At 37.5% G+C, this 27,045-nt stretch overlaps 1 protein-coding gene across 2 annotated transcripts in view; it reads right to left on the reverse strand.

Annotated features, from left to right (window-relative positions):
- Window positions 1-260: 260 nt before the first annotated feature.
- The window catches only part of MXI1 (MAX interactor 1, dimerization protein), a 70,184-nt gene continuing 43,399 nt past the window's right edge, over window positions 261-27,045 (reverse strand). The window contains exons 4-6 of one of the 2 annotated variants that reach the window (XM_036336037.1): window positions 7,122-7,236; window positions 6,315-6,486; window positions 261-2,787 (exon numbers count right to left, since the gene is read on the reverse strand). In XM_036336037.1, the coding sequence (XP_036191930.1) occupies window positions 2,624-2,787; window positions 6,315-6,486; window positions 7,122-7,236 (451 nt within the window). In that variant the 3' untranslated portion in view covers window positions 261-2,623. The remainder of the gene's footprint in view (window positions 2,788-6,314; window positions 6,487-7,121; window positions 7,237-27,045) is intronic. The other variant, XM_036336038.1, reaches the window with a different exon arrangement.

Genomic DNA, 27,045 nt, shown 5'->3' on the forward strand with positions numbered 1-27,045 from the left:
TGTGCATGACATGGCTTTGTGTCCTACCTGAAGCAGTTAAATATCACATAAAATAAACTATCTGCAATTAGGTCATGTGGAATTAGTCAAGAAGGCACCTGTTAAATTATAGGAAATGGCAATGATTCAAATTGCCATTAATTCTGGACTACTGAAGTAGTATCAACAAACATTTAGGTGACAGTTGCCTCAAGGTGTAGATGCTCATTTATATATTTTTCCTTCATAGAGAAGGGTGGTACAAAAAGCACTCGGTATTATTCATTCACAATTTTTATTTCTTGCAATTAACTTTTGTATCTTCAAAGTCGATTTGTCTTTTAAAAAAGTAATACTTCTTACTCATCATACAACCCACCCCCCTCCCCCAGTAAAACAAACCCAGGGAAGGAGTAATTTAGGGGGCAGTTGAAATAGGTACTCTAGGTTCGTGACAAAGTCTTCTCAGCCCACCATTCAATACACATACAACAAAATGGCAGCACCTCAAGTTCACCTGAATGAATCGTCCCAAATTCCAGCCCTAGGCAAGTGATGCAAGTGAATGCCATGGGAGTAAAAATGGCAGCTAATCATTGGCTTCCATTTACTTTCCATGGTAGTTAGCAGAGTCTTCAAACTTACTCGGGAAAGTCAAAAGTAAGCAACATAAGAGCAACATTTTGACCCAGCCAAGAGGAATTTAAAATGAAATCAGAAATAATTTACCTGGGCCACAGAAATGAAATTATATTTTTCCTTGAGTCCCCAGCACCTGAAGTAGCAAGTTCTAATGACTTCTAAAGACATGCAGTTTTTCACACATGTACTTGAAAGAATTTCTTCCACTCAAACAGCACAATCAAGGATAAAATATTTTTGAGGCACAGGAAGAGCACAAGAACAAGTAAGTATATGCTGAGGCCTTGTGTATGACCAAGATGGTACACTTCATACATAGAAGCAGTGAAAGCTGTTAAAGTGCTACTTACAAAGGATAGTCTAATTATTACACACACAACTCAACTGCACTGCTAAATATGGTTGTCTTTATTTTCTTTTTCCTTGCCCAGCCCTATCTAAACAAAATAAAACTACAGGACTGAAATTAACAACCCATTAAAATCAGCAATAAGTTATGAAAATCATAAAGCTTTTTTAAAAGTAATTATGGGTAGTTAAATTATTTAAAGTATACAAAGTTCAAAGAGCCTTTAAAGTCAAAGGGGTAAGGAGGTCTCCAAGAAGGTTTCCTGGGGTAAGGGAGAGGCGAGGCCAGGGAGAAAACTTGGGAATTTGAAGGACAAAGGGAACACACGACATCAAAGTGCAGGCTAGGAATTTCACTTAAAATAACATTTCTGAAAATATTGATAAGAGCAACAATAGCACCTGCACAGTGGGACTGTGAGGAAGGAGAGAGTCTGCCTGTAGGAAAACGGAAGCAAATCTTTACATTAAAATGAGACAAGTCCAGAACTCAACTATGTTAACTAGGATAGTGTGTCTACTATAGATATCAGATGGATAAAAGCTGGTAATGATTCTAAAAGAAGACAAAAACAGCATTGACCTTTTCCTACCTAGCTCAGACCTCATTCACTTTGTGCACTATAAAGAGTGAGGCGTTTTATCATTATCAAATGCTGCATCAAAATAGATGATTTTTCCCCCCACATGTTTTTCCACTATAAAAGACATCTATGTTTTTATGGACAAGCTTTAAAAAGATGTCATTTTGGTTTTTAACACATACAAACAGTTATCAAAATCTGAAATAAAAATGCTGCCGTGGCTCAGACCTTGGCCTGCTAATCTGCGTGCACAACTCTTCTGGCCCATGCAGACACAGAGGCACGTGGAGCTTTTTTCCTTCTGGCCCCTCAATCCGAACTCAGGCCCTATGTGGGAGAGGCTGTCACGCATGAACTGCCCCAGGGTGGCTAATGAGCTGGCGGCTGGGTGCCCTAGTGCTAACAATGCAGGGTAAGGTTGGCTTGCTTAGCATGGAATCCAACAGATGGCTGAGCTGCATGATGATCCCTTTCAAAAGGCTTCATGGGAGTCTCTCCTTTTGCAGAGCATGAAATGAATGTGTGCGTTCTTTTTTATTTTTTTTAATTAAAGAATTGATCATCCACAGGCTTCATGATAAGCTAGCCCAGGCTAAGTTTTAATAGCTGTGTAGCTATCCAAGATTAATGCCTGATTATCTTGTCTTGCCATTATTATAGATCTGATTTTGTTTTTAGGATCATAAAGCTCAGGAAGGGTTCAGAATACCATCCTTAAATGTGTCTACACTATGAGCAACCTAGGAAAGAAAAAAAGAGGATGGAATTTCCAATGTCCTTTCAAATCAACTAAATCAAGTCAAGAAAATTTCACACAAGTTTTCTGCTGCCATTAGAAATTGTGATTTTCAAAAATGAATATTAATGAGTATTTGTTCTGCTGGGGAGGCTCTGCCCCACATTTTGCTAAGTATTTGCTTAAATAGAGGTCTTCTGACCCTTTTGTTCAAGTATGATTTTGTTTAGGTTAGTTTTAAAGGAGACTGCATCATGAACCCAATTTAAGAGATTGTTTGGATTGAATTGGCCCAGTGAGTATTTTGCCCTGCACTGTTATGTCATGCTGGGTTCTAGGAAGTGAACGAAAGTTTGACACTGGCACTGGAGTAACCCTCGTCACTCCCAATACTCTGCAGGCTGCTGTGGTCATCAATGTCACTGATGCTGGTGGTGCTGATATTGTCCACTTCTCCATGGGAGAACTCTGTGCTTTCAACATCCACTTCAATCTCCTCTGCCAAAGGGGAAAAAGAGAACATTAGTAATCTAGTTTATGGGCGCTTTAAAAAACTAACGAGGAAAAGTGATTACTTTTTATAGTATAAAATAATTGTTAAACAAGTTTATTATGAGTGATGTCTGGAGAACAGAAGGAACCATAGGTGAAGAGACATGGATATATTTTACAAAAGGGAATGTCTGGTGTACAGTGGTGGTCTCAATTTAGGCAGCAAGTTTACTAAAGCCTTTGACGCCAGTCTGTCTGGACCTCCCACCAAAAGCACTTGGCCTATTTGGGAATTAGTGCTTAATATTAAAAGATCCCAACCCCAAATGGTTTAACAACATCTGTTTTGCATTAAACTAGAAACTAATTCTCAGTCTGTTTATTAATCAGAGTTGCTTTAAGGGGGGTGGGGGGAGGAAAGCATAAACTTAATATAGACAAACTAAAAAATTTATCCACCCAGGCCTTTGGTAGTATCATTCTACCAACAGTGCTTCAGACTTCTAAGATTCATCATAAAGATATTTGACTATTCAGTAACCAAAATAAGCCTGTCATTATAAAGTAGACTATGGGATTTGTCTTCAATTTAATTTTCTTGCATCAAATATAGCTTGAAATGAAGGTCTAATGCTTAAAGTCTCTGGATTATAGTGAGTTCTATAGTAAAGGCATGTCAGTGGTAGTATTTAACTTCAAAAATCAAATTTGATGGAAAAACGTCTAAATACATATTACCCAGCTATCGGTAGATATCTCAATTGTTAAGTACTACATATACAATCACCAATAATATATAAAAAGCAATACACATTTTAAAAAATAAAAGGCAGTTGAAAAGCTGTTTTCTCCCATAATAGCTAGAATGAACTCAAGGTTCTTCAATTCTCTTAAAACAAACTCAAAGCCTAATGTTTCACATTTGGCACTGACTTTAAGGGTTCACACTGATCACAATTGCTTTAGGAAAAGTGGATTCTTGCTGAGCCCAAGAAGACAGAGTAAGTTAGTTCAAAGAGTATAATTTTCAAAAGGGCTTGTTGCTTCAAAAGTTTTAGAGATCTGTTTTTAAAATGCAGGCAGCTGTCCAAACAAGCTGTACAAATAATCCTATGAATTCATAACTATTTGTTTCATAACCACAATGCTTCACAGGCTATTTAGTGTTTCCTAGTATCACAGAATATGCATTCAACCTCCAATTGAAAAATAAAATGAAGACACCCTATCTAACAAAGCATGCTAAACTCAATCAAAACAAAGTAAAATGAGACATGCTCTAGCCAAATGGAATAGAGATTGTTACTAAAAGTTACTGGGAAAGAGGGCTGTCAGATAAGAACAAGAATAATACTAGATAAGGTAACTAATATACTGGGGATACTGAAAAAATGAGAACTATAATGATGAAGATATAATGATAAAATTGGGAGGTGGGTAGGTACAAGGAGGAGATAACATCAGGAAGAGCAGTTAAAGCATGAAGACCTGACAGGTCACAGTGCGTAAGCATTAGAAAAAAAGACTAGGATCAAGGTCTGCCTCCTAATTCAAGAGTATTTCTGCTATACCTCACGGTCACTTATAAATGTAGCATGTCCTAGAGGTTCTTGCTGTTGCCCTAGTAAATTTTTGTTCTTCAAAATTGAGTGCCACATAAAAACAAACTTTTATATAAGAAAAACAACAAACCTAAGGACTCCTAGTGTGTGTTAAAAGGGATAAAAAACCAGTTTAAAAGGCTCCTACAGAATATAGAAAATTTGAGTATTAAAAAGAAAAAGAATGACTACAATGGACTTGAACACATTCAATACATGAAAACATGAGTTCATAAGATAATAAAAAAGAAATAGCAAAACAAAATGCCCTATTACCAAGGCACCAACTTATTCAGAAAATTGATAAAACAAAAACAAACATCCCATTTTCACCTATGAAGTATTCTTGCACCACCTATGAAGTATTCTTGCCTCAAAAAAAATGAACCTGAATTTAATCAACCCAACTAGATCTACCAACTAGTTTACAGGAAATAAGACACCTTGAAGTGACACCATGAAGACTGAATCATCCAAATCTAAAATGTGGGAAATTCTATAAGAAAAATGGCCCACCTAGTTTCTATAATAAATAAATGGTATTCGGGAAATAAAGTGGGGAAGGGAAAATTTTATAGATGAAAAGTATCTTAAAAGAAACAAATGCTATGTGGACTTTGGATTCTAATTAATACATACAAAGGTAAAATGCCATTTTTGAGAAATATCTATTATGGCATTGAATAAGCGCATCTGATTTTATTAATTTTATGGGATATTATAATAATATAATTATATTTTTTAAAGTCCTATTTTTTTAAAGATACATACTGAAGTATTTATAGAAAACATGATAATGTTCTCTGGCATTGATTTCAAACATTCAAGAGAAAATGGTGAGGGTGAGAGTGCGGGTGACGGTGGGAGAACAGATGAAACAAAATGACAGAATGTTGACAGCTGCTCAAACTGGATGTTAGGTACATGAGAGTTCATTATTCTACTTTTGTATATGTTTGAAGTTTTCCATAATAAAAAGTCAAAACAAGAAATCTTGCAAAAAATTTTTTAGAAACCTCAAGAATCTCATGAGCTCAATTTTCCCAAATGTAAAGTTTGAAATCACCAGAGTTTACCTCTGGGATCCTTTACTGTGGTGTGAGTTCTGATGTAGTAAGAGCTACAGATGAGTAGATCAGTAAAATTCAAATAATTTCTTTTTGGTTGATTGTTTTTCTTAAATTCTGCCAGAGACAAATGTTCTGGGATAGATGGAAAGAGAAATGACGGATATGGCATTTTAAAACACGGGTATAAAAATTAATATCACCAGTAATAAGACATATCAACATTATGTATCTTCTTGATACAATAAATTGAGAAAGGCATACTATCACTTTCTGATATTTCTTCCCCAAATATATAACTTCAATCTATTAATAGAAAAATATCAGAAAACTCAAATTGAGCAACACTATATAAAATAACGAGCCAATATTTTTCAGAAGTGTCATGGTCATGAAAGAAATACTGAAGAACTATGTAATGCAATGTAGAATCCTGCACTGGATCCTGTATCAGACCACGACCATTAGTAGGAAAACTAGTAAAATTTGAATAAGGCCTATAGATTAACAGTATTGCATGAATGTTAATTTCCTGGTGTTGATACTGCATTATGGTTATATAAAGATGTTAACATTAGGGAATCCTAGGTAAAGGATATATGAGAACTCTGTAATTTTCTACAGAAAAATTTTCTCTAAGTCTAAAATTGTTTCAAAGTAGAAAATTAAAAATACATATATAATCAAAAAAAAGTTCTATAGTTCACATGGGCATTACTAGACAATGTTGTGATTACCTAAAATCTAGAATATTACAATGTTGGCCAAAGAGTAAAAAGCAAATACAGTGCCTCCCAACCTATGTTCCCTAAATACAGATACAGGGATTCTTAGTATTTCATTAGGGAAGTAGCACACTGCTTACCTCGCTCTGAATCAGAGCGATCTGAAGAAATAGTTGATCCGATGCTGTCCATTCGTATTCGTTCCATCTCCTGAGGACCCTGCAACTGTTCCAGTCGCCGCTTTAAAAATCTCTGTTCTCTTTCCAAGTTTTCTAGCTGGTGCTGGCTCTTCCTTTCAGCTTCTTCAAGTTTCTAAAATGATATTTAAGTTTGTGTATAACCCAGTACAAACAGTAAAACTTATTTTTACCTAACATCTCAAATGATTTCTTTGTTAGACATGAATGAATATACTACAAATACGTGTGTGTGTGTGTGTGTGTGTGTGTGTGTGTGTATGTGTGTTTGTGTATTAAAACACATAAGTACATCAAAAATAGTTATTTCTTTACTTTTTTGGGGATGTGTGTATAATGCATGCCACATTTACTAGAACAGTATGCAATTCTCAAAGTCTGTAAAGTTATCTCCACGAAAGAGAAACTGGCTCTGCAGTGTAGTTTGATGGAAAAATACTGAGGGACACAGTCAAATGAAGTCATCTCCACCAGAGGGCAGAACTGCCTTCCTTCTGGGTATCACCAGAGTAATTGTTATTTTCCTAAGTATTCCCAGCTCTTCAAACGGCCATGCTGTCAAAACAATTACTTCCATCAGGTTATGTTGCTCCTTCCCATCAGATTAGCTAATAAATTTTTAGATTTCTCTTGATTCAGTTATTAAGGAGGGCACGGTGAGCTAGTTGGTGTAAATGAAGAGGAATCATTGCTTCTAATAAAACCAGGACCAAGAGAATCATGTGCAAATATGAAAGTAAAGGTTCTCACCTTGATGTGTGCTTTGGCTTTGTTGAGCAAACCAAGTGTTGTGTGCCTGGTGCAGTCTGGTCCTAGTGGAATCAGAACTTTTAAGCGTTCTAAACATAGGCGCAGATGAGCTCGTCTAAGAAAGACAAAAAAGTCAAATAAGCACATTCTGAATATTCCACTAGAAATATCCTAAAACCTATTTTAAGACAAATAATAATTTGCACATTATTCAGTCTATAATCATGTTACACCCCTACTTCCGTATCTGCAAGTGCAGGTATACTTACTGATTTTCAACCTGCCATTTCTGTTGTACTCTACAGCTACCGGCCACGTCAGATTATTATCCCCAATGGTAATCTGTCAGAGATGATTTCATTTTAGCCTGCCCCATAAACTATCTCAACTGTATTAATGTAATGTGGAAGTCGGAAAGCATACTAGGGCAACTGTATTTGACTCTGAATAGCTAAAACTGAAGGTTAAAATAGGGGTTTTCAGCTGGGGTAACCCAAGGAAGTATAAAATGCTCATAGATTTCCATAAACTCCCTTCCACCTCACACACACACACACACACACACACACAGCTGTCCTACAGTGTTATATGTTATTATGTGTCATGCTGATATTCAACCATTTCTCACTTATAAAAACAACTTCATATGATCCCACACAATAGGAACAGCAAAATTCTGTGACCAGCTAGGATAGGATTAGGCAAAATATATGGCTCTGTGGTCAATTCTAACTACTGAAACCACAACCTATAAAACAGTTCCTTGCGTACCAGCTCATTAGTTGTTTTTTAAAGATAATCTTTTTTAAAGTATGTTTTTATTGATTTTTAGAGAGAGAGGAATGGAGAGGAATAGAGAGATAGAAACATCGATGGGAGAAGAACATCATCAATCGCCTGCCTCCTGCACGCTCCCTACTGGGGATCAAGCCCACAACCCAGGCATGTGCCGTGACTAGGAATCAAACTGGCGACGTCTTGGTTCCTGAACCGACACTTAACTGCTGAGCCACACTGGCTGGGCACTCATTAGTTTTTCATTTTATTTCTGTCTCTCTCCCTCTTCTCTTACTACCCACCTGCAATTTTCTACATATGGGAAAAAGCCAGGTGAAAAATTCTTTACTAAAAGTCATTTGCATTCTTTAATCCACCTATCCTATGGGCAAGTTAGGAAATTTCTCCGGGACATGCTAGCAGACAACCTTATGGATTTACCTTCCCTATACCCTAAAGGAACTATGATCACCATGAGAGTTCTGGGTACAAATTTCCACTCTAAAATAATAATAGTCTGCATCTTTGGTCCTGTGTTTCATAAGGCATAATGTAATTCAGCAGTTAATCATATATCTGGAAAGAAAATTCACAAATGTGTTCATGGTTTACCCCTATTCCTTCAAGAGCTATAATTGAACATTTAGCAGCAACTGTCTCAACTTTACCAGGAACAAAACACATCTTCCATTTTCTCCTCAAAGAAGGCCAAAATGGTTTTATTAGCATACTCACCAAACTATGCTTTATCTGTCTTAATATACATGAAATAATGTCAAGTGAAATTCCAAATGCTAGCAAATCTGAAAGAGGGGTAGGCAAGCAAGGATGATTAAAGGTAGTAAGGTCAGAGACTTGGCTGATGAATTGTTAAGATTCTTCCAATACCCACTAGCCAACTAGGAAGGTCTGTTAATATTTCCATTCCAAATCTCTCTCCTGAGTTCAATAACTCCAATCTAATAAATTAGTTCCAGGCTGAAACCTGGCATACCTGATGTGGATAAAATATTTTTTTTTATTTTCCCTAAATCAATGGATTCCCCTTAAAGCGATTTAATAATTAAAAAGTCACTTCCCCCCCCCCCACCCCAAATCACAGAGCCTTTAATAAAATTTTCATTTTTAACTGGAAAACCTCATAGGTGAAGTCTTTCACATGATCACAGAGTGCTCATGATGAGCAGACTAAAAACAAAACAAAATCCACAGGGGGGGGGGAAAAAAAAAAAGCCTTTAAACTCTTCATTAGGCTCATTATAGCATAGGCCTAACAACTGCACTCATGATATGACGTTGGAGAGACTGGTGGCTCTTTTACTATTAACTAGAGCCTCCCAATAGGGAGCTCTGAATTAAGTCCTGTAAATAATTTTGCAAAGCAACTAACCAGTAAAGTTAACAATTATGTTGCCATAAGAATAACTTGCCAATTTTGTTTAAATTCCTTTAAACAAGAAATTCAGTGTACGTATAGGAAATATCTCTTAGAAATTCAGTGTACATATTGGAAAAATAACTTCAGAATGATTCTTTACATCAAAGGGAAAAATGGGTGGGTCAATATTCTATTTTTGAGACAAGTAAAAGTCATATTAAAATCTGGGCAGAAACCCACTAATATAATATTAAAATGTTTATGTTTTCTATCTCTTTTTTAATCATCCAGTTGTATATTTATTGCATGACTTTTGTATAATCAGCAATGATCCAAACGCTTGCTTGAGTGGGAGGCGTAAAAAAAGAAATGTAAACTTCTAACAGTGTAAAATCTAGACTACAGAACAAAATATATTGTTTTGTTTCATTTGGTTCATAATGAAATGAGTCATACAGATAGCAAGGGCAACAGAAATTGAATAAAAGGAGAGATTGTAATTGGAGGAGGTAGACTTATAAAAGGTTGAAACTTGACTTTGGACTTCAGGGATATTGAATTTGTCTATGAAAAAGCAAGGATTTTTCAAGGGAATTAAAAGAGTAAAGGAAACAAGTTCATATATTGAGATCAAGCTGAATCCTAAAATTAAAAATACCTTAGTTTTTTTCATTCAAGGGAAAACAACTGAAGTGGAATTCTATTTTAAAAAGTTATAAGCCAAGTTCAGCAGTCTGGTGATCTGCAGTAGTGCAGTCACATCTGGAGATGCACAAGCCAAGGGAGTCAAGGAGTAAGTAATGCCTCACTGAACAGGGAAGGCACACTGCCCTCTCTAATATTTGTTTGTTATTAGCCGCTACTGAACATTCCTTCAGTCAAGTACCACAATTACAAGTGCACTCCAAGATACTGCTTACATGAGATATCATGTCTCGCAAAGGCCAATGGTGTCATTTTCTATGTTTCGTAAATACAGTTCTCCAAAATAGGTAATAGTGTAAAGGATGAGAGGTGAATCATGTCCTCTCTCTCCTGTGGAAGAAGTGTATCTGTGGGAGCCAAACGTCATTTCTTACAGTTTTTGTATTTGTAACTGAATCAGGCATTTGGGGAGTAGAGTGACAAAGGGTTAAGGGCAGTTACAGGACAGTAGCCAACCAAGGGTGGGAGCCACACTTTTCAAAGCTGCCATCCACACACTGCACACAGTTGTCCACATGTGCTTACATGCCACTTTTAGGAGCACACCTCTAAGAGCAATGGGCACCTTGTGACTGTAAACTGTATGCATAATTCTTCTTCCCTTACAATGGTGCTGTGCTCCTCTCCACCCTTTCTCCCGTAGTCTCCCTGCTGGTAACCAGATTGCAAGCTTAACCACCAACGACCTAGAAAGGCGTATCTTTTGATGCCATCTGCTCCTCTCTTTTCTTGCCTTCATTCTCATGTGACTGGTGGCTCAGGAGCCTCCTGTGTGTGCCTGACAAATCATGGGCTGTACAATACTGGAGGAAGAAAAGAGGACAAGAGACAGAAGAAAAAAGCTTGGTTTGATTTGAAAATCCTTATGCACTGAGAAAAAAAATTGCAACTATCATAAAGATGCTGTTTTTCACATCCCCAAGGAGTGGAAGAGCTGACGGACAACAAGGATTCCGAACAGGTACAATCCTGCACCTTTAATCAAAGGAGGGTAAGAAGGCTGGGGAAAGTTAAGGCTTTTGTGCTGACTATTCTGATGAACACTCGACTAGCAACCAAAAGAAAAAATCCTGACACTGTAAAATCTATGAAACCAGACTTGATCAAAACTGAGAAAAAAAAATTAGCTCCCTGGTTAGCATTTACTTAACTTTTCACAACACATGGATGGCATAACAAAAACTAAATTAAAAAAGATTTTAGTTTCGCCGTTTTTATTATGCTATCCATGTGTTGTGAAAAGTTAAGTAAATGCTAACCAGGGAGCAAAGTTAGCATTAGACACTGCAGCAGGAAGCGCCCTGTGAGAAAACCGAAGTTTCCTTGCTGAGCGGGAGCGGGTAAGACAATGGAGAGATACAAAAGTACTTTTATTTTCAAAGATACTTTGAGGTCTATTTTAAAATGACATTTAAAAGTGGGTTTTACCCAGGGGAAGAGGCGATTCTCAGTGCCTAACCCTGTTAGACAGAAGGTCCTAGCCCCTTGTGGGAAAAGGAACAATTACAGTCTGTTTGGCTCTTATTTTGGTAGATTGGGATCATTTTTCTCTGAAGGAACCAATGCTGCATTGATTTCAAACCTTGTAAACTCTACTGCGAAACTGAAATATCACAGAATGTGAGGGGAAATGATTTTGCTATTAAATGGCCCCTCCTAGTTGCTGTGATATTTTAAAGCATAGGTATGTATCAACCACAAGAAGCAAACAGTGTTGAAGGAGAAGAAAGACTTCCCTTTCAGGAAAAAATTGCAAGTATCATACGACGATGTTTTTCAAGTCGTCTCTGGAAACTCTAATCCCTCTGCCCAACAATAAGAAATTTAACGAGCCTGCCCAGCCTCCCAAACCATCCACTGGCTGATGCCCTTGAGGGCACGGTCCTTCATTGGAACTTCTCTTTCATTCCTCCACGACGGGATGCCAAGACTTTGCCAAGTAACTAAATAAAAATGGAAAACAAGTCAAGTGATAGGGACAGTACTTGCATTTTCCTCTCTGCTGAATGTTACGCAATGGGCTCTGAGTTCTCCCTTGAGCCACATTCTTCAAAGCTGCAGTGGCTTGTGGCCAGGTTTCCCAACTTGCTACACACTTTTGCACATGACATCAGCTAAATGCTTATCCTACACATTTTATATTCCAACATTTCTCTAAAGTTTAATGTGTTGAGAATCTTATGAATATCTCCTAAACTTCAAAACAACTGCCTGCCTCCTTTTCTTATGAAAAATGACATTAAAAATGGATCCAGATAGCAAGCACACTCATGCTGCTCATGAATTTTATTTAAAAAAATAAATATGATCATCTTCTACGATTCAGCTTATTTTGTTTGTGAACTAAGAAAGTTTAGACAAGCGGTTCCCATAAAATGGCAAATGGTAATTATGTTTCACTTACATCGTATATATCTTCTCCTTTGCAAAACATACACGGACTATTAACTCCCAAGTATTAACTTGGTAAGTGGCATTTTCCTAGAGTTATACCTGATTGTGGTATCATGGGGCTTGATGACAACAAAATAAAAACTCAGGAGACTATCTGGGACCCTCTTCTTAGTTTTCAAAAACAGATGCTTTCATTAATATTCCTCTTAATTCAACTGGTATCTTGTGAAATAACCAGAGAGGAATATCAACAAGTGTTATAATGAAGTTTCAAATTATACTACCTAATATATATATATATATATATATATATATATATATATATATATATATATATATATTTCATAGTCACATTGTCCACCTAAGCACTAAAAGGACTCATTTATATACAGATAAGTAAAATCAGAAAAGCTGAGATACATGTTACTCATTCTTGGAAGACTTTTAAAAATCACCTTCTCCTAATAAAATCTTAGTAGTTCTTAGGGTAGGGAGCCAGAGAGTATTTAAAGCCAGAAAGTTAAATATAATGTACCTTCCAGAAGTCATAGTTTTCCTCAAAGATTTTGAAGAAAAGCACTATTTTATATAAAATCAAAGACGATGCAAAGTATACTTTTATGATGAAAAAAAGACTTCAAATTTCATTATTTCACACTGCATCCGAGGACCTCCAGGAATCTATGTTCAAACTACTAGAGCACATTACTGTAGATCACTATGACAGCTCTGGATCTCAGAACCTCACTTCTGAGTCACAGCTGGGGGTCATGTCTTTTAAAGGTTTAGACAGAAGGAAGAGTGGAGAAGAGAGGGAAGGTGGGGAGGAGAGAGGAGAGAGGAAGAGGAGAGAAGACAGAGGAGAAGAGAGGGGAGGAGAGAGGAGAAATTGTGAGTACTCAAATTAATGACAAAATAGTGACATATTCTTTCTCAAACTACACAGATTCCGTGTCAGCTGACATTTATTTAGTCTTTCCATCTCAGAGATATGAGGAAGATGAAGTGGCCACTCAGGCAATAACAATGATCATCAGTAAACAATGAACTCCACCCTATTATGTCACTGAACTAGATGTAAAGATTTTTAAAAGATGCCAGTAGTAATCTTTATCCATTTGAAGATGCTATAATTTACCCTTCTGTCTACCACCTTCCCAGCCCCACTTCCCATCACTTCTTGAAAACCTCTTCCACAAACCAAATGTGCTTTCATATTTACTGATTTCTTTACCTGGAATGCCTTTCTCTCCACTGTCCAACTAGCGGGCATCAAATGCATTTGTCAGCCCACAGTCAAACTACTGTTTCTCCCATGAGGCCTTCCTACCCCTTTCTCAGATAATTAATAATTGATTTTCATACCAATCACATCATATTTTAATTATCTTCTAGGTAAGACTGAATCCATTCTTTTAGACATTTCAGGTCTTCAAATACCAAGAGAAAGACTGGCCCACCGTGGGGAGGAGGTATGTAACGTTTTCCAGTGAATTTATCTAGGACTCTCTAAGCTCACCAAAGTTGAGGTAACAATACTGAGGCCTCTAAAGACTATAATCAGGCCAACATTCATTAGAGATCTGCTTATGGATGCCAGGATTCTACACTGGGTTGTTTTGTGTGCAGCTGAGGTCACCACCAAAGATGACCACATGTAGAGTAACCAACAATTTCCAACTTAACTCTTGATTAGAGTCGACAACTTGTATTTTATTTTTAAATTTTATTTTATTTTGTCCAGCACCTTTTATCCTCTCTATACTCTTTACCACTTCCACCCATCCCCCTCCACCCCCACAGTCACCACACTGCTGTCCATGTCCTGAGTTCTTTTTTTTTGGCTCAGTTTCTCCACCCCACACCCCACACCCCCAAGTCATGTGCCTGCTCGATAACTATGAGTCTCGACATCTCTTTTAATAGTGAAGCATAGGGTTAAGATTTGCAGACACTACAACAGAGTGACTTATCAAAGGATTTATAGTGATGGGGACTAGGACAACAATGTCAAAGGAAATTCAAAAATAATATTTTTAAATTAAATTTTATGGCACCAATTTTGACTTTTAGAGTTTATTAACAGCAGGCTTCCTAGCAAATAGAAAATATAACTGATATAAGTGTGGCCTCTGTTCCATCTGTTGTTCAACAAATAAATAGTGATAAAAACAAGTATAATAATACTAAGGCAATTACTAAGAATAAAATAGAAAAGAAACAGCTAAGAAAACTCAGGTATGTGAGGGGAAAGTCTAAAAAGTACTCCACAATGCACAGGGGCAGAGGGAGGAGGAGTTAAATGAAGAGTTTTTATCCCATCTGGTAACATGAGAAATTAGTGTTTGCACAGTTTTACAGGATCCCAGGACTGCTGATCAGATGAAGGCTACATAATGCAGAACACATAAACAAATGGTTTTTTCACTGTCACGCTTTCATCTCTAAGGAAGACTTGGCTTTTGACAGCCTCATTTGAAAACAAAAACAAAAAAATTAAATCTGGTTCCAAAGGCCTATATTCTTCACTGAAACTCCCACAAGGAACCCAATCTCCAAAGTAACTTAACAAAAATTGCTCACTTGACGTCCATTCTGAGCTAACTTTACATTCCATGCATACATCTCATCCCCTCTATGTTGATGAGGATGTGTGTGTGTGTGTGTGGTTTTTAAAAACAACAACAAAAAAACAACAAAAATGTATTCATTCACCATATTTCTTCTTTGGTCACACAAGAACTTTCTGTATCCTAAGTTCCAAAGCCTGGGGAATAGGGCTACATCACTGGGGAACACAGTGGCAATTTGTTCTAAATACAAAATAGCTTATTTTCCTTTGGCAACCCTCCAGCGTGGCAGTGGAGGGAAAGGATACTCTTCTCTAAAGAGATCAGGAGAGATCAGGCTCTGAACCTGGCCTCCTGTCAAAACTTAGCTGTGAGTGCAAGAGACATTTTAAAAAATTAGTTACCTTTCACGTCAACTTGGAAACTGATTAAAGGCTTTTTTTTTGCATTATTAACTGTTTTTCTAATCTTCAGCCTTTTGTTGGTGTTCATCCCTATTCTGGCAGCCCCCATTGGCTGCTTTAATGGTTCCAAGGGGCTGAGAAGTGTTGCTCTCCAAAAGAAAAAGCATTCTCACAGGGACTGGGAAGGCAATCAGCAATCACAACAGTAGCTACTTGTTAATTTTCTATTTGAAACCCAGTGATGTCAATAGTACTGTACCCTACCCGCCACCATGGGGTAAAAGTACATTTTGAAATCAAAACAGACTTCCTACGTGCCGGCAAGTCAGCTCTGAGACACAGTGATGATGTTCTGTAAGACACTGCCCTAGTTTCATATGCAAAATGCACGTAACAAGCATTAGTCTACTCTTCTCTAAAAATCTAACGCTCACAGCCCATTCTACCCCACAGCCCCGTGAAGTTATTTTATATCAAATCATAGTCCAGAATGGCAGAGAGAAATGAAGACATATTGCTACTGATCCCTAATAAAATGGTGAGCCTACATAGCACAAACAGCACACTCAAGGAATGTTCCATTGTAATGTGAATGTTCATGTAGAAGCATAAAATGAAAATAGCACAATGCCTTTAAAAAAATGGCCCTGCTAATAAGATGATTAGCATAATAGTTCACTTTAAGGGGGTGTGTCTACATAAAAGGAAAGACACATTTTATTAAGTGGGACAGGAACACTCTGGCCTAAGAATGACTGCATCCCTGGAAAATGAATATTCACAATTTATACTGAGTATGAGCAACCTGAAATAAGGAACTAAATGATTAAAAGTGGTGACCATGCTTACCACTGGCAGGCGGCAAATGGTTTGGCATTGCTGGATATCTGCCAATTCAGTGAAGCCAGCCAGGGATTATTTCGAAAGTCCTATTTTAGCACAATTTCCCCAGAATTAAAATGCAAGGAGTTTTGTTTATTTTTTATTTTGCTTTTTAGGGGGAGGGTAAATTTGGGGGCAGGAAAAGGTAACAAAGAGAAATTGCTGGCCCATCTGTAATTAACCCATTGGGCATTTGGAACCTCTGGAAAAATAAGATTCATAGAATTTTAAATATCATAGTTCTGACAATGACAGATAATTAATGTTTTGGTATATCTTTTTATTTCAGAGTTACTTAAACTCTTCTGATCTTTCTCTTTCATAATACTATGTTACACTTTTTTTCTGACCACAAAGGGCCCAACTGAAGAGTAGTTTTTGAGAGTAACTTTTGGAGGCAGCCTCACACAACCCCTGGCATCAATCCTGAGCATGCTCTCCTCTGATAAAGCAAAAAAATTTTTCAGTATTGTATTTAGACACTGACAGATGAGCATTTTTAGGCAGGTAGAAAGTGAACATGCCTTAAGAACTACTTTACTTTTTAAAACCCTTCTGAAAAGGAAAAGGTATTCAATGGAGTAACAACAACTACAATAGTCTCATAAAAAGCAAACTCTTTCCAGTAAAAAACTGGGTTCAAATTATAACTAGGTTGCACCACTACTTTTTTTTTTTACTTGTTTCTATTTATATTGTCTAAATTTTAGTTTGATTCTTCTCTGGATCAGCCCAGGAAAAAAATTAAATGAGAGAAGAATCAGAGATCTAATATATATTTTGTGTGATTCCAGCCTCAACTCCATACCATTACTAGAGGCTCGATGCATGAAATTCATGCATGGGTAGGGTCCCTAGGCCTGGCCAGTGATCAGGGCTGATCTGTGGGGCGACCAGCAGGGTGATCGGGGGAGGGGGGGGACCCCCCCGCTGGCACCTGCTTTGGCTGGCCTGGGGCCTGTGGGCTGGGGGCAGCTCCTGTGTTGATCATCTGCCCCCTGGTGGTCAGTGCACGTCATAGTGACCGGTTGTTCCACGGGTCGTTCCGCCGTTTGGTCAATTTGCATATTAGGCTTTTATTGTATAGGATAGTTTTCTGTCCAAGAAGGACTGTTATACAAGTGCTATTACACTTTGATTCCAGGAGAACAGCCCTGAGAAATCTATATTGCTGTGTGGCTTTGAGAAGAAGGAAAAGCCAGGATGAGGGAACATGTTCCACTTTGTTACCACAGCCAATCAAAATCCTGGCTGCTCATCTGGGCAGGTTGTGTGGCTCTCTTGCCTAAGTATATCTCAACAACAAGAACACAAAAACGGGCGCTCCAACCAAACAGAAGGTGGTTGAGTTTGGAGAATAAATGTGCCCAACTTGGCTATGTTTCCTTTCAGATATTAGAGATATTATAGGCTGAAAGTCCTAAAACATCTTCCAGGATTACCAACACCTCTAACCTCAGGGAACAAAAGATAATATAAAGGATCCTTTAAAAGATGAAAAATAAGACCCCCAATCTATTCAGTATTTTTTTTAAGCACACCAATATCCTGAACATTCAAGATAGCAAATACAGTTCCTATTTCCTTGTCACCTGACCCAACCCATGCAGCACTAAATTCCGACTGCTTAAGGGAGTTCTCAGAGCCCAGGACCACCAAATTTCTCTTTAGGAAAGCCTCCTCCATTACAAAAATAGCAGTCTTGCAAAGTTGTTAGGCTCTATCTAATTTGTGTTATGTTTACAACTGTTTTAACTGCAAAGATGAAATTTCCAATTGAAAAAGAACCTTATGTAGAAGAGACTGGATTTTTTTTATAGTTATGCCAAATACAAGCTGTTCTATAATTTGTGAATCAGGCTGGAATAAAGTGAATCAAGATAGAAAAAACATACGGACGTTACAATCTTAGAGAAAAAATGTCATAACTGGTCATACCAATGATTCAAACAGATGGCTCTGGGAAACTATGATGGCTGTCCTCTATGACAATACATATATATTACAAAAACATACCGCTAACATATTTTGTAATATTTTATCACAAGTAAAAGTGCAAAGGGTGGGGAAGAGGACAGACTTAGAGAGGGGTTAAAATTGCACTTCAATGGAAATAGTAAAACTGTTGCTAAAAGATGAATAATTCTTAACTATTGTTTATTCCTAACCACTGTCTGTTGCACCTGTACTAGCATCTAACCCCTCTGTACTAAAATACTCAAAGCGCTATAAAAAATATTGAGAAGACCGGCCAGTGTGCTCAGTGGTTGAGTGTCAACCTGTGAACTAGGAAGTCAGTCATTCCCAATCCTGGTCAGGGAATATGCCAGGGTTGCGAGCTTGATCCCTATTGTGGGGTGTGCAGGAGGCAGCTGATCAATGATTCTCTCTCATCATTGATATTTCTACCTCTCTCTCCCTCTCCCTTCCTCTCTGAAATAAAAATATATATTTTTAAAAATGGAGAAATCTCTAATTAACCTTCACTTGACAAGAAAAATAAGGCCATTTTGCAAACTGAAGCTGCCAAGTTCAAACATGTATTTGAGCTCCACTTTGCTATGTTTAAACTAAGAAATCCTAGATAGATGTAGAATATAGTTCCTTATATTGTTTCCAGAAAGTTTCTCCATTGAGGACTACCAACTGAAAAAAAAAATTTTTTAATTAAAACACTAAACCAGAAAATGCCCTAACGCTAAATCAATTTTTTTCTATTTCATTTAAATAAATATTACTAAACTAAGCATTATTGACTACAGTTTTAAAATAAAAAAATTTACTGTAACAAATTTTTAAACATTTAGAAAATGACTGGAAAATGCCTATTATCTTTATCACAAGTAAATTAATCTATCTATCTACATGAAAATAAAATCTATGATCTCAAGAATGAAAATCTAATCACAAATATCTTTTCTTCTAAGCACAGCAGATCAAAATGTGTTAAACATATTTTCCCCCTTTTTATTGAATTTATTGGGGTAACAGTAGTTAACAAAATTATACAGGTTTCAGGCTGCACAATTCCACAACATATCATCTGTACACTGTATTGTATGTTCACCACCCCATCAAGTCTCTATTCATCACCATTTATTCCCCCTATACCCTCCTCCACCTTCCTGAATCCCCCTTCTCCCTGGCAATCATCACACTGTTGTCAGTGTCTATGAGATTTTTTTCTCAGTCCCATAATTTTAAAAAAATTTCTAATAAAATGCTCAATGGAGCAAGAATATGTTTTAATATACCATATTTGAAATACACTAAAGGAGTCACAGATAATTTCCTATTTAATAAATTGTTATCTCTATTTTAATTACTTCACAGCTTTCAAAAAAGCTAAGTTCATAACTGCTTTTTTAACAGACATATATATATTATATATTCATACACACATATACACATACATATTTTGAAATTCTGGCATAATAAAAATGGCTCTAAATGAATACCTGTGAGCACCAACTGGCCATTTCAATACAATCTCTTTAGCTAGAAGCATTCATGGAAATTCCCAGCATTCTATGATGTTTTCCTAAAGCTATTAATTCTAAACTAAGAGAGATGTTAGCTTTCCAAAAAAGAATAAATCTTCCTAAGGCTCCACCCAAGAACAATCTTCAGCTGATTATGGAAACTTCCATGAAATAATCTGTTTAAATAATTATACAGGCTTTTAATGATGTCAAATTAAACAGCTATCAAAATAAGCCAAGTTACCAAAAAATCAGAAGCAAAACAGGATGAACACAACTGCAGATAAAAATCATAGGGAAGAGTCTCTATCTCAAAAAGCAAGCTGAAATTTAATAAGATGCTAATATCAAGTAACAGAGCTATGCAGACAAAACAGGGTGACAACACATAAAGGGCAAAATCTGTATAAATTCCAAACAGTTTGAGGAGATACTTTCACAATTAAAAAGGATGTCACAGCTTTTATGGCACTGTATTTACAGTAAAATTTTAAGTCATAATTGAGTTTCTTGGTCTGCTGTGTAAATTCAAATACAGAAAGAAATGTACTTTCATTTGTATAACCAGCACACTCAAGAGGCATTTTCCTGTGGTACAACTTTAGTTGAGGTCCCATTATGAAGCACAATCACCACATATTTCCTAAGTGGGTCATATTACCTAGAATATCCTATGGGGACAAACTGTTCTGAAGCAGGAGTGGAGAACAAAACTATTTTCCTTGGAAAGGGAAGATATCTGCAGGGTAGCAAATATCTCACTATGTGCTTTCCTAAAATATTTTCTATCTTGAAGTGTCAGGTCACACACACACATGCACACACACATGCACACACACACGCACACACATACACAAAAACAAAAAACAGAGCTATTTAATCTAACAAGGTGCATAGCCTACTACAAATATCAAACAAACAAAAATGTTAATTATTAATTCACTAAGAATCTGTTATATACAAGACACTGTATCAGATACAAAGACAAATTACAGTCCCTCCCCTCACAGAATCTATAATAAAAGCATAATATGCTAATTAGACTGGACAGCCGAACAACCTTCCGGACGTCATTCCAGATGAAGCTGTGGTGGGGGGTGAGGCAGAGGTGGTTAGGGGCGATCAGGCAGGCAGGCAGAGGGGTTAGGAGTGATCAGACAGGCAGGTGAGTGGTTAGGGGCAATCAGGCAGAGGCGGTTATGGGCCATCAGGCAGGTGGGTGGGTGGGTGGTTAGGGGCGATCAGGCAGGCAGGTGAGCAGTTAGGAGCCAACGGTCCCAGATTGGGAGAGGTATGTCCGACTGCTGGACATCCCCTAAGGGGTCCTGGATTGTGAGAGGGTGCAGGCTGGGCTGAGAGACACTCCCCCCCCCCCCCGCCCACACCCTGCCCCCTGTGCACTGGGCCCCTAGTATATTTATATAATCTAGAAAGGGAGGACATTACAGAATAAAGTAGTGTGGATTAAAATTCCTAAGTGACACAAACAGTGAACAGCTAGGGATTTAGAGGAGATACCACACTTTGCAAAATCAGAAGAGACTTCATAAAAAATGTATGTATTAGCTGTACCTTGAAGACAGTGTGGAAAAGTTCTGGTTTTGGGATTAGAATATTCTCATGCTAACTGTCATTAATCAACTCGGTGAAACAGACAACTTGGAGGGACTTAGGCTTTCTTATTCATAAAATAAGGATACTAGACTAGGTGACTTTCTAAGATCCTTTCTAGCTTTATTGTCTATGAAAATATATTGGTAGGATTACCCATACATTATTGCCTTTTAAAAATCTTTTTTAAGTAACACATTCTTACTACAAAAGACTCTAGCAATAAAATCAACATGATAGTTTCTCCTTGACTCTTGCTTCCTTTCCCATAGAAAGTTTATCAGTTTGACATGAATCTTTCCAGAACTTTTCTGATATATTTACATATATGAATGTGGTATTTTTTAAAATAAATGAAATACTGGAAATATTATTTTTCAATTAGCTTTTTTCACTTAATATGTCTTGGAAATCTCTCCACATATACACATAGAGGTCTATATCATTCTTTTTATCTGCTCCAAATTTATGGATGTAATATCATTTATTTAGCCATTCCTCTATTGATAGGAATTCAGATTGCTTCTAATTTTTGGTTATTATAAACATTTTTGTTATTCTTGTTCAAAACGGGAGTGGGGGGAGAGGGGTCAAGGAATTTGAACCAAAAGTATAAAGATAGAAAATATAGGGGAAGATGAAGTTTGAACCAGGAGTCTATATTTTCAGCAGAAGAGAAAATAGGAGTCAATAATATACAGAGAAATATCTTTAGACCAGGAGCCAGGAGATATGGGTTCAAAAACTAGATCTGAGAATAAAAAGTAGGACTGAGTACTTAAAATCTCAGAATTTTCTCAGACTAGAAGAAATCTTAATGATCATTCCATTCTACCACCTAATTTTAGAGAAACTAAAGCCCTATCTTTAAACTAGAATGTGATACTGATAATGCCTAGCTTTGTGCTTTTGCCTCACACTCTGCTGAAGGGATTTTTGAAAGGGGGCACCTGTAGTACTTTCAACAATGAAGATAATTTTTTAAAAACGTTTGAATAGTCACTGTAATAAACATTATAGGAAAACAATAAGCAAAAGGCCTAAGATAGAATTATCCAAAGAAGAACTGAAGGGCCATGTCAGCAAGGGCACGCTGGGTAAGTTCAGTGCCTATGCTGAGGGAAGTCTGCAGGAGTATGGGCTGAAGGGTGGGATGAGGGAGTGGGACTGCTGGGCACGCTCACCAAGCACTTCCAGGACCGACCAGAGACTGTACACACAGCCACCTTTCCACACTGTCGCCGGGCTGCCTAGTTTTGCTCTCAAGTTGAAAAATGTCTCTCCTGAGCCAGGAAGGGTCTGCCTCACAGAAGCAGGACTTTACATTATGAGACTCTCTGCTGCTGTGGAGACAGTATAGCCTGCACATCCCCCCCCCCCCCCCCGGCTTTGCTGTGTCTTATCCTACTGTCTGAAAAAAGAGTCCCAATTTTGTACCATAAGGAAATGTTCATAGAACTATAAAACTTTTCATGTAGGGAAGGAATTGAGAGATCATCTAGGTCCCCTCCTTTTACAGCCAATGAATGCAAGACCCCAAGAAGTGAGAAAACTTAGATGACATCCACAGTCTACCAGTAGTATAAATAAAAAGAGAAATTATTATCTTCTGACTTCTGGCACAATTCTCACATCAACGTATTACCTATCCCCAAAGAAGTCATCTGTGTTGCATTCCAGGCATCTTTTCAACAATTTAGCTCTTAAACCATGTATAGTATTAAAATCTACTTTTTTTTTCCATTTGCTTTTCCCAAAGTAACAACAAAAGTCATTTACTTATGAGTTAAGTGTAAACTTTTCTTGATTTAGAAGATATAAATATAAGCAATATGTTATGTGTTTGTCCTGGAGCTGAACTACTTATCTTCCAAGCAAATCTGCCTTTAAGAACTGGTTAGCAAATAGCCATATTAGGAAATTCTATTCTCATTAATGAATCCTACCCCTGAGACTTGTGGTTGCTCACTAGTACTTCCAATTGGCATTATTTACTAGAATACGTAGAAAAATATAAGCAAGTACAAAATAACTACCCTTTTCTCTGCAAAAGCTAAAATATAGCAAAAGAATCTGAATCTCTTCATTTTTAAAAGATAAATAAATGCAAGATACTAAAGAAGTCACTCATTTAATAAAAAGATTTCTTACTAGCCCTAACCAGTTTGGCTCAGTGGCTAGAGCGTCGGCCTGCAGACTGAAAGGTCCCAGGTTCGATTCCGGTCAAGGGCATGTACCTTGGTTGCAGGCACATCCCTAATAGGATGTGTACAGGAGGCAGCTGATCGATGTTTCTCTCTCATCGATGTTTCTAGCTCTCTATCCCTCTCCCTTCCTTTTCAATAAAGTATATTTCAAAAAAAAAGATTTCTTACTGATATATCTCTTTGCATGCCTAATTGCCAAAATTTACACCAAAATAGAAATTTATTAAAATGAAGATGCTAGTTTAAGAAAAAGTGTTTGAATTGCATTTATTATTAAAACAATGTTTATCAAGAACATTTACACTGCAGTAATTACTATATGCAGCAAAGGAATTTAGTAAACTAGCAGATTACCTTAAAATCTAGAATTCTGCTCTTGTATAATTATTATGAGCATTAATATAAAAGGTATAGTCAGTTTTATGGATGAAACACTGTCCTCAAAGTTGCATATAAGATAAAGTTTTTATACTGCATTATCTAAAATATATCAGGAAAATCTAATTAAACTGTTCCTTTTTTAAATTACCAATTCATAATTTGAGAGGAAGTGGGGATTTTGTTTCTTTTGGTGTGTGTGTGTGTGTGTTTTGTTGTTGCTGTTGTTAATCCTCACCTGAGGATATTTTTCCATTGGTTTTTATAGAGTGAAGGGAGGGGGAGAGACAGAGAGACAGAAACATTGATGTGAGAGAGACACATCGATTGGTTGCCTCCTGCACACACTTTGGGGGCCCGGGGATTAAGCCTGCAACTGAGGTACGTGCCCTTGACTAGAATCAAACCCAGGACCCTTCAGTCCGTGGGTCAGCACTCTATCCAGTGAGCCAAACCGGTCAGGGCAGGAAGTGTTTCCTTAAACAAGTTACAGCTACACTGAGATATAGACTCTGCAATCACTTGGATAAAAAAGCTACTACATACATCTTCACTATCATGTCCACCATGTAAACTATTTAAAGTCTGATTTAATTATTTGTTTATTTCTAGAAGTTTCAAGTTATATTATTTCTGGGTTATTTTTAAGACTAACGATCTCATCTATTTCCATGTGTCAGTTGTAGAATTGATTTAAACTTTAGGAATTGGATAACTGAAGCTCTGAGAACACTTGGTTTCTAGAATGCAATCCTTGTCTGAGTCAGCCTCTGTCACCTTGCAGTCTGGGTCAGGGAGTACAAAGCTTAGCCTTAATGAGCTATTTCTGACAAAGGTCAATATAGAGACTGTGAATCTATCTAGAAACTACTGCAATGACTTCATTGCACCGGCTGCATTTTAGATGTGTAATTTCATCCTGGCTATGCTTCTATTAACCATAAATTTTATCTCCAAAACCCACCCATTACTTCATCTTTATCTCATATAACATTCAATTTTTACTGTAACAGGTGCCTATCTCTGTACTCTAACAGCTATTTTTAGTTTGTCTACAGTTTTCAGCATTCCTACCCATATAAAAATACAATTAAAATATTCATTTACTTGCATACAAAAATAAATGCACCAATTGCATGTCTCTCTGACAAATGATATTACCCTGCATACTGTTTAATAATGTAATTTCTATATTTATCTGGTTCCATACCTTCATAAATAGTCAAATTCTATTAAATAAGTGTCCTATACTTCCCAATGCTTAGCTACTTTTTAGTGTTTTATGGTTACCCTTGAAAACTCAGTACTATAACTGGACTCATACTATGTATTTTAAAAAGTACAAAGAATAAATTTCTTTTCCTTAATATTTTTACATAAATTAAAAATAAGGGTGTCCGTTTCCCATCGTTAGACTAAAAAAGAAAAACAGCCATCATTTTTATATGCCAAATCAGAAAAGCAGATCAGTAGCTATTTCCTGGTTTCTGGGCAATGCTGTTTCTCCTTCCCACACAATTATACTTGTTAAACTTTGTTGTTCAAGATCTAATAAATACAATCAAGTTTTATTTTATTATACCTTAAGTGGAACTGATACAATTACCACATTTGTTCAATGTAATGGTCTTAATTTTGTTAGATTTTACTGTTAATTAGAGGCTTTCAAAAACCTTTAACTATATACCCTTTTTATATGCCACAGAGGCTCAATCCTTCCTCATTACCAAGTAAGTTACATTATGTAGTAGCACCATATAATATATTGTAAACTTATCTGTGGTTAATTACATGTCTTACTTGTAAAATGTGGAATCATTTGTGTAGTGCCATCAGATGATAATAACATCAGCACCTTTTAAGGGCCAAAATGCAAGGTCAGTAGACTTTTAGGACCTTTCCCCCCAATCAGTGGTAGCTGGTATGATGAATGAATGGGCACAAAGTTGCTGAGCAACACTAGTTAGCCATTTTAGTAAATATGAAGTGATATCCTGCATTTTCCTAATAACTACTGATGTTGAGCATCTCTTCATGGGCTTACTGGCCTTTTGTATATTTTCCTTGGAGAAATACCTATTCAAATCATTTGCCTGTGTTTTTTTTTAAAAATTGATTTCAGAGAGAGCAACTGGGGGAGGGAGGGAGAGAAGGAGAGGGAGAGTGAGGGAGAGAGGGAGAGTGAGGGAGAGAGGGAGAGTGAGGGAGAGGGAGAGGGAGAGGGAGAGGGAGAGGGAGAGGGAGAGGGAGAGGGAGAGGGAGAGGGAGAGGAGGAGAGAGGGAGAGGGAGAGGAGGAGAGAGGGAGAGGAGGAGAGAGGGAGAGGGAGAGGGAGAGGAGGAGAGAGGAGAGGGAGGGAGAGGAGAGGGAGAGGGAGAGGGAGAGGGAGAGGAGGAGAGAGGGAGAGGGAGAGGGAGAGGGAGAGGGAGAGGGAGAGGGAGAGGGAGAGGGAGAGGGAGAGGCGAGGAGAGAGAGGGAGAGGAGAGGGAGAGGGAGCTGGAGGGAGGGAGAGAGAGAGAGGGCGGGAGAGGGAGAGGGCGCGGTAGGAGCCGAGTATAGGGATAGGGAGAGTGGGAGGAGCGGGAGAGGAGAGGAGAGGAGAGCGGAGGAGTTAGGGGCGCGTCCGAGTCGCGCGGCGTAATCTCTCTTATCTCTTGAAGAGCTTATGGGACAAGTGTCTAGCGTCGACATATTTGTAGCTCTTTTCAGTGCCAGATCTCTTCCTCTCGGTGTTTTGGGAGAGAGGGGAGAGAGAGAATGAACATTGATTGGTTGCCTCTCATACACACCTTGACCAGGACCCAGAACCTGCCACCTGGGCATTTGCTCTGACTGGGAATCAAACCAGCAACCTTTTGTTGCTCAACCAACTGAGCAACACCAGCCAGGGCCCTTTGCCTGTTTTTGTATTGGGCTTTTTATCATTTAGTTTAAGAGTTCTTTATATGTTCTGAATATAAGTCTCTTCTCAGATATATATTCTGCAAGTATTTTCTCCTATAATTTGTTTTCACTTTCCTAATAGTGATCTTTAAAATACAAATGTTTTCTATTTTGATAAAATCCAATGTATCTGTTTTGTTGTTGTTGTTGCTTGTGCTGTTGGTGTAATATGTAAGAAATGATAGCCTGGTCCA

This window comes from Myotis myotis, unplaced genomic scaffold (genome assembly GCF_014108235.1).
Source record: "Myotis myotis isolate mMyoMyo1 unplaced genomic scaffold, mMyoMyo1.p scaffold_m19_p_15, whole genome shotgun sequence".
Taxonomy (NCBI): Eukaryota; Metazoa; Chordata; class Mammalia; order Chiroptera; family Vespertilionidae; genus Myotis; species Myotis myotis.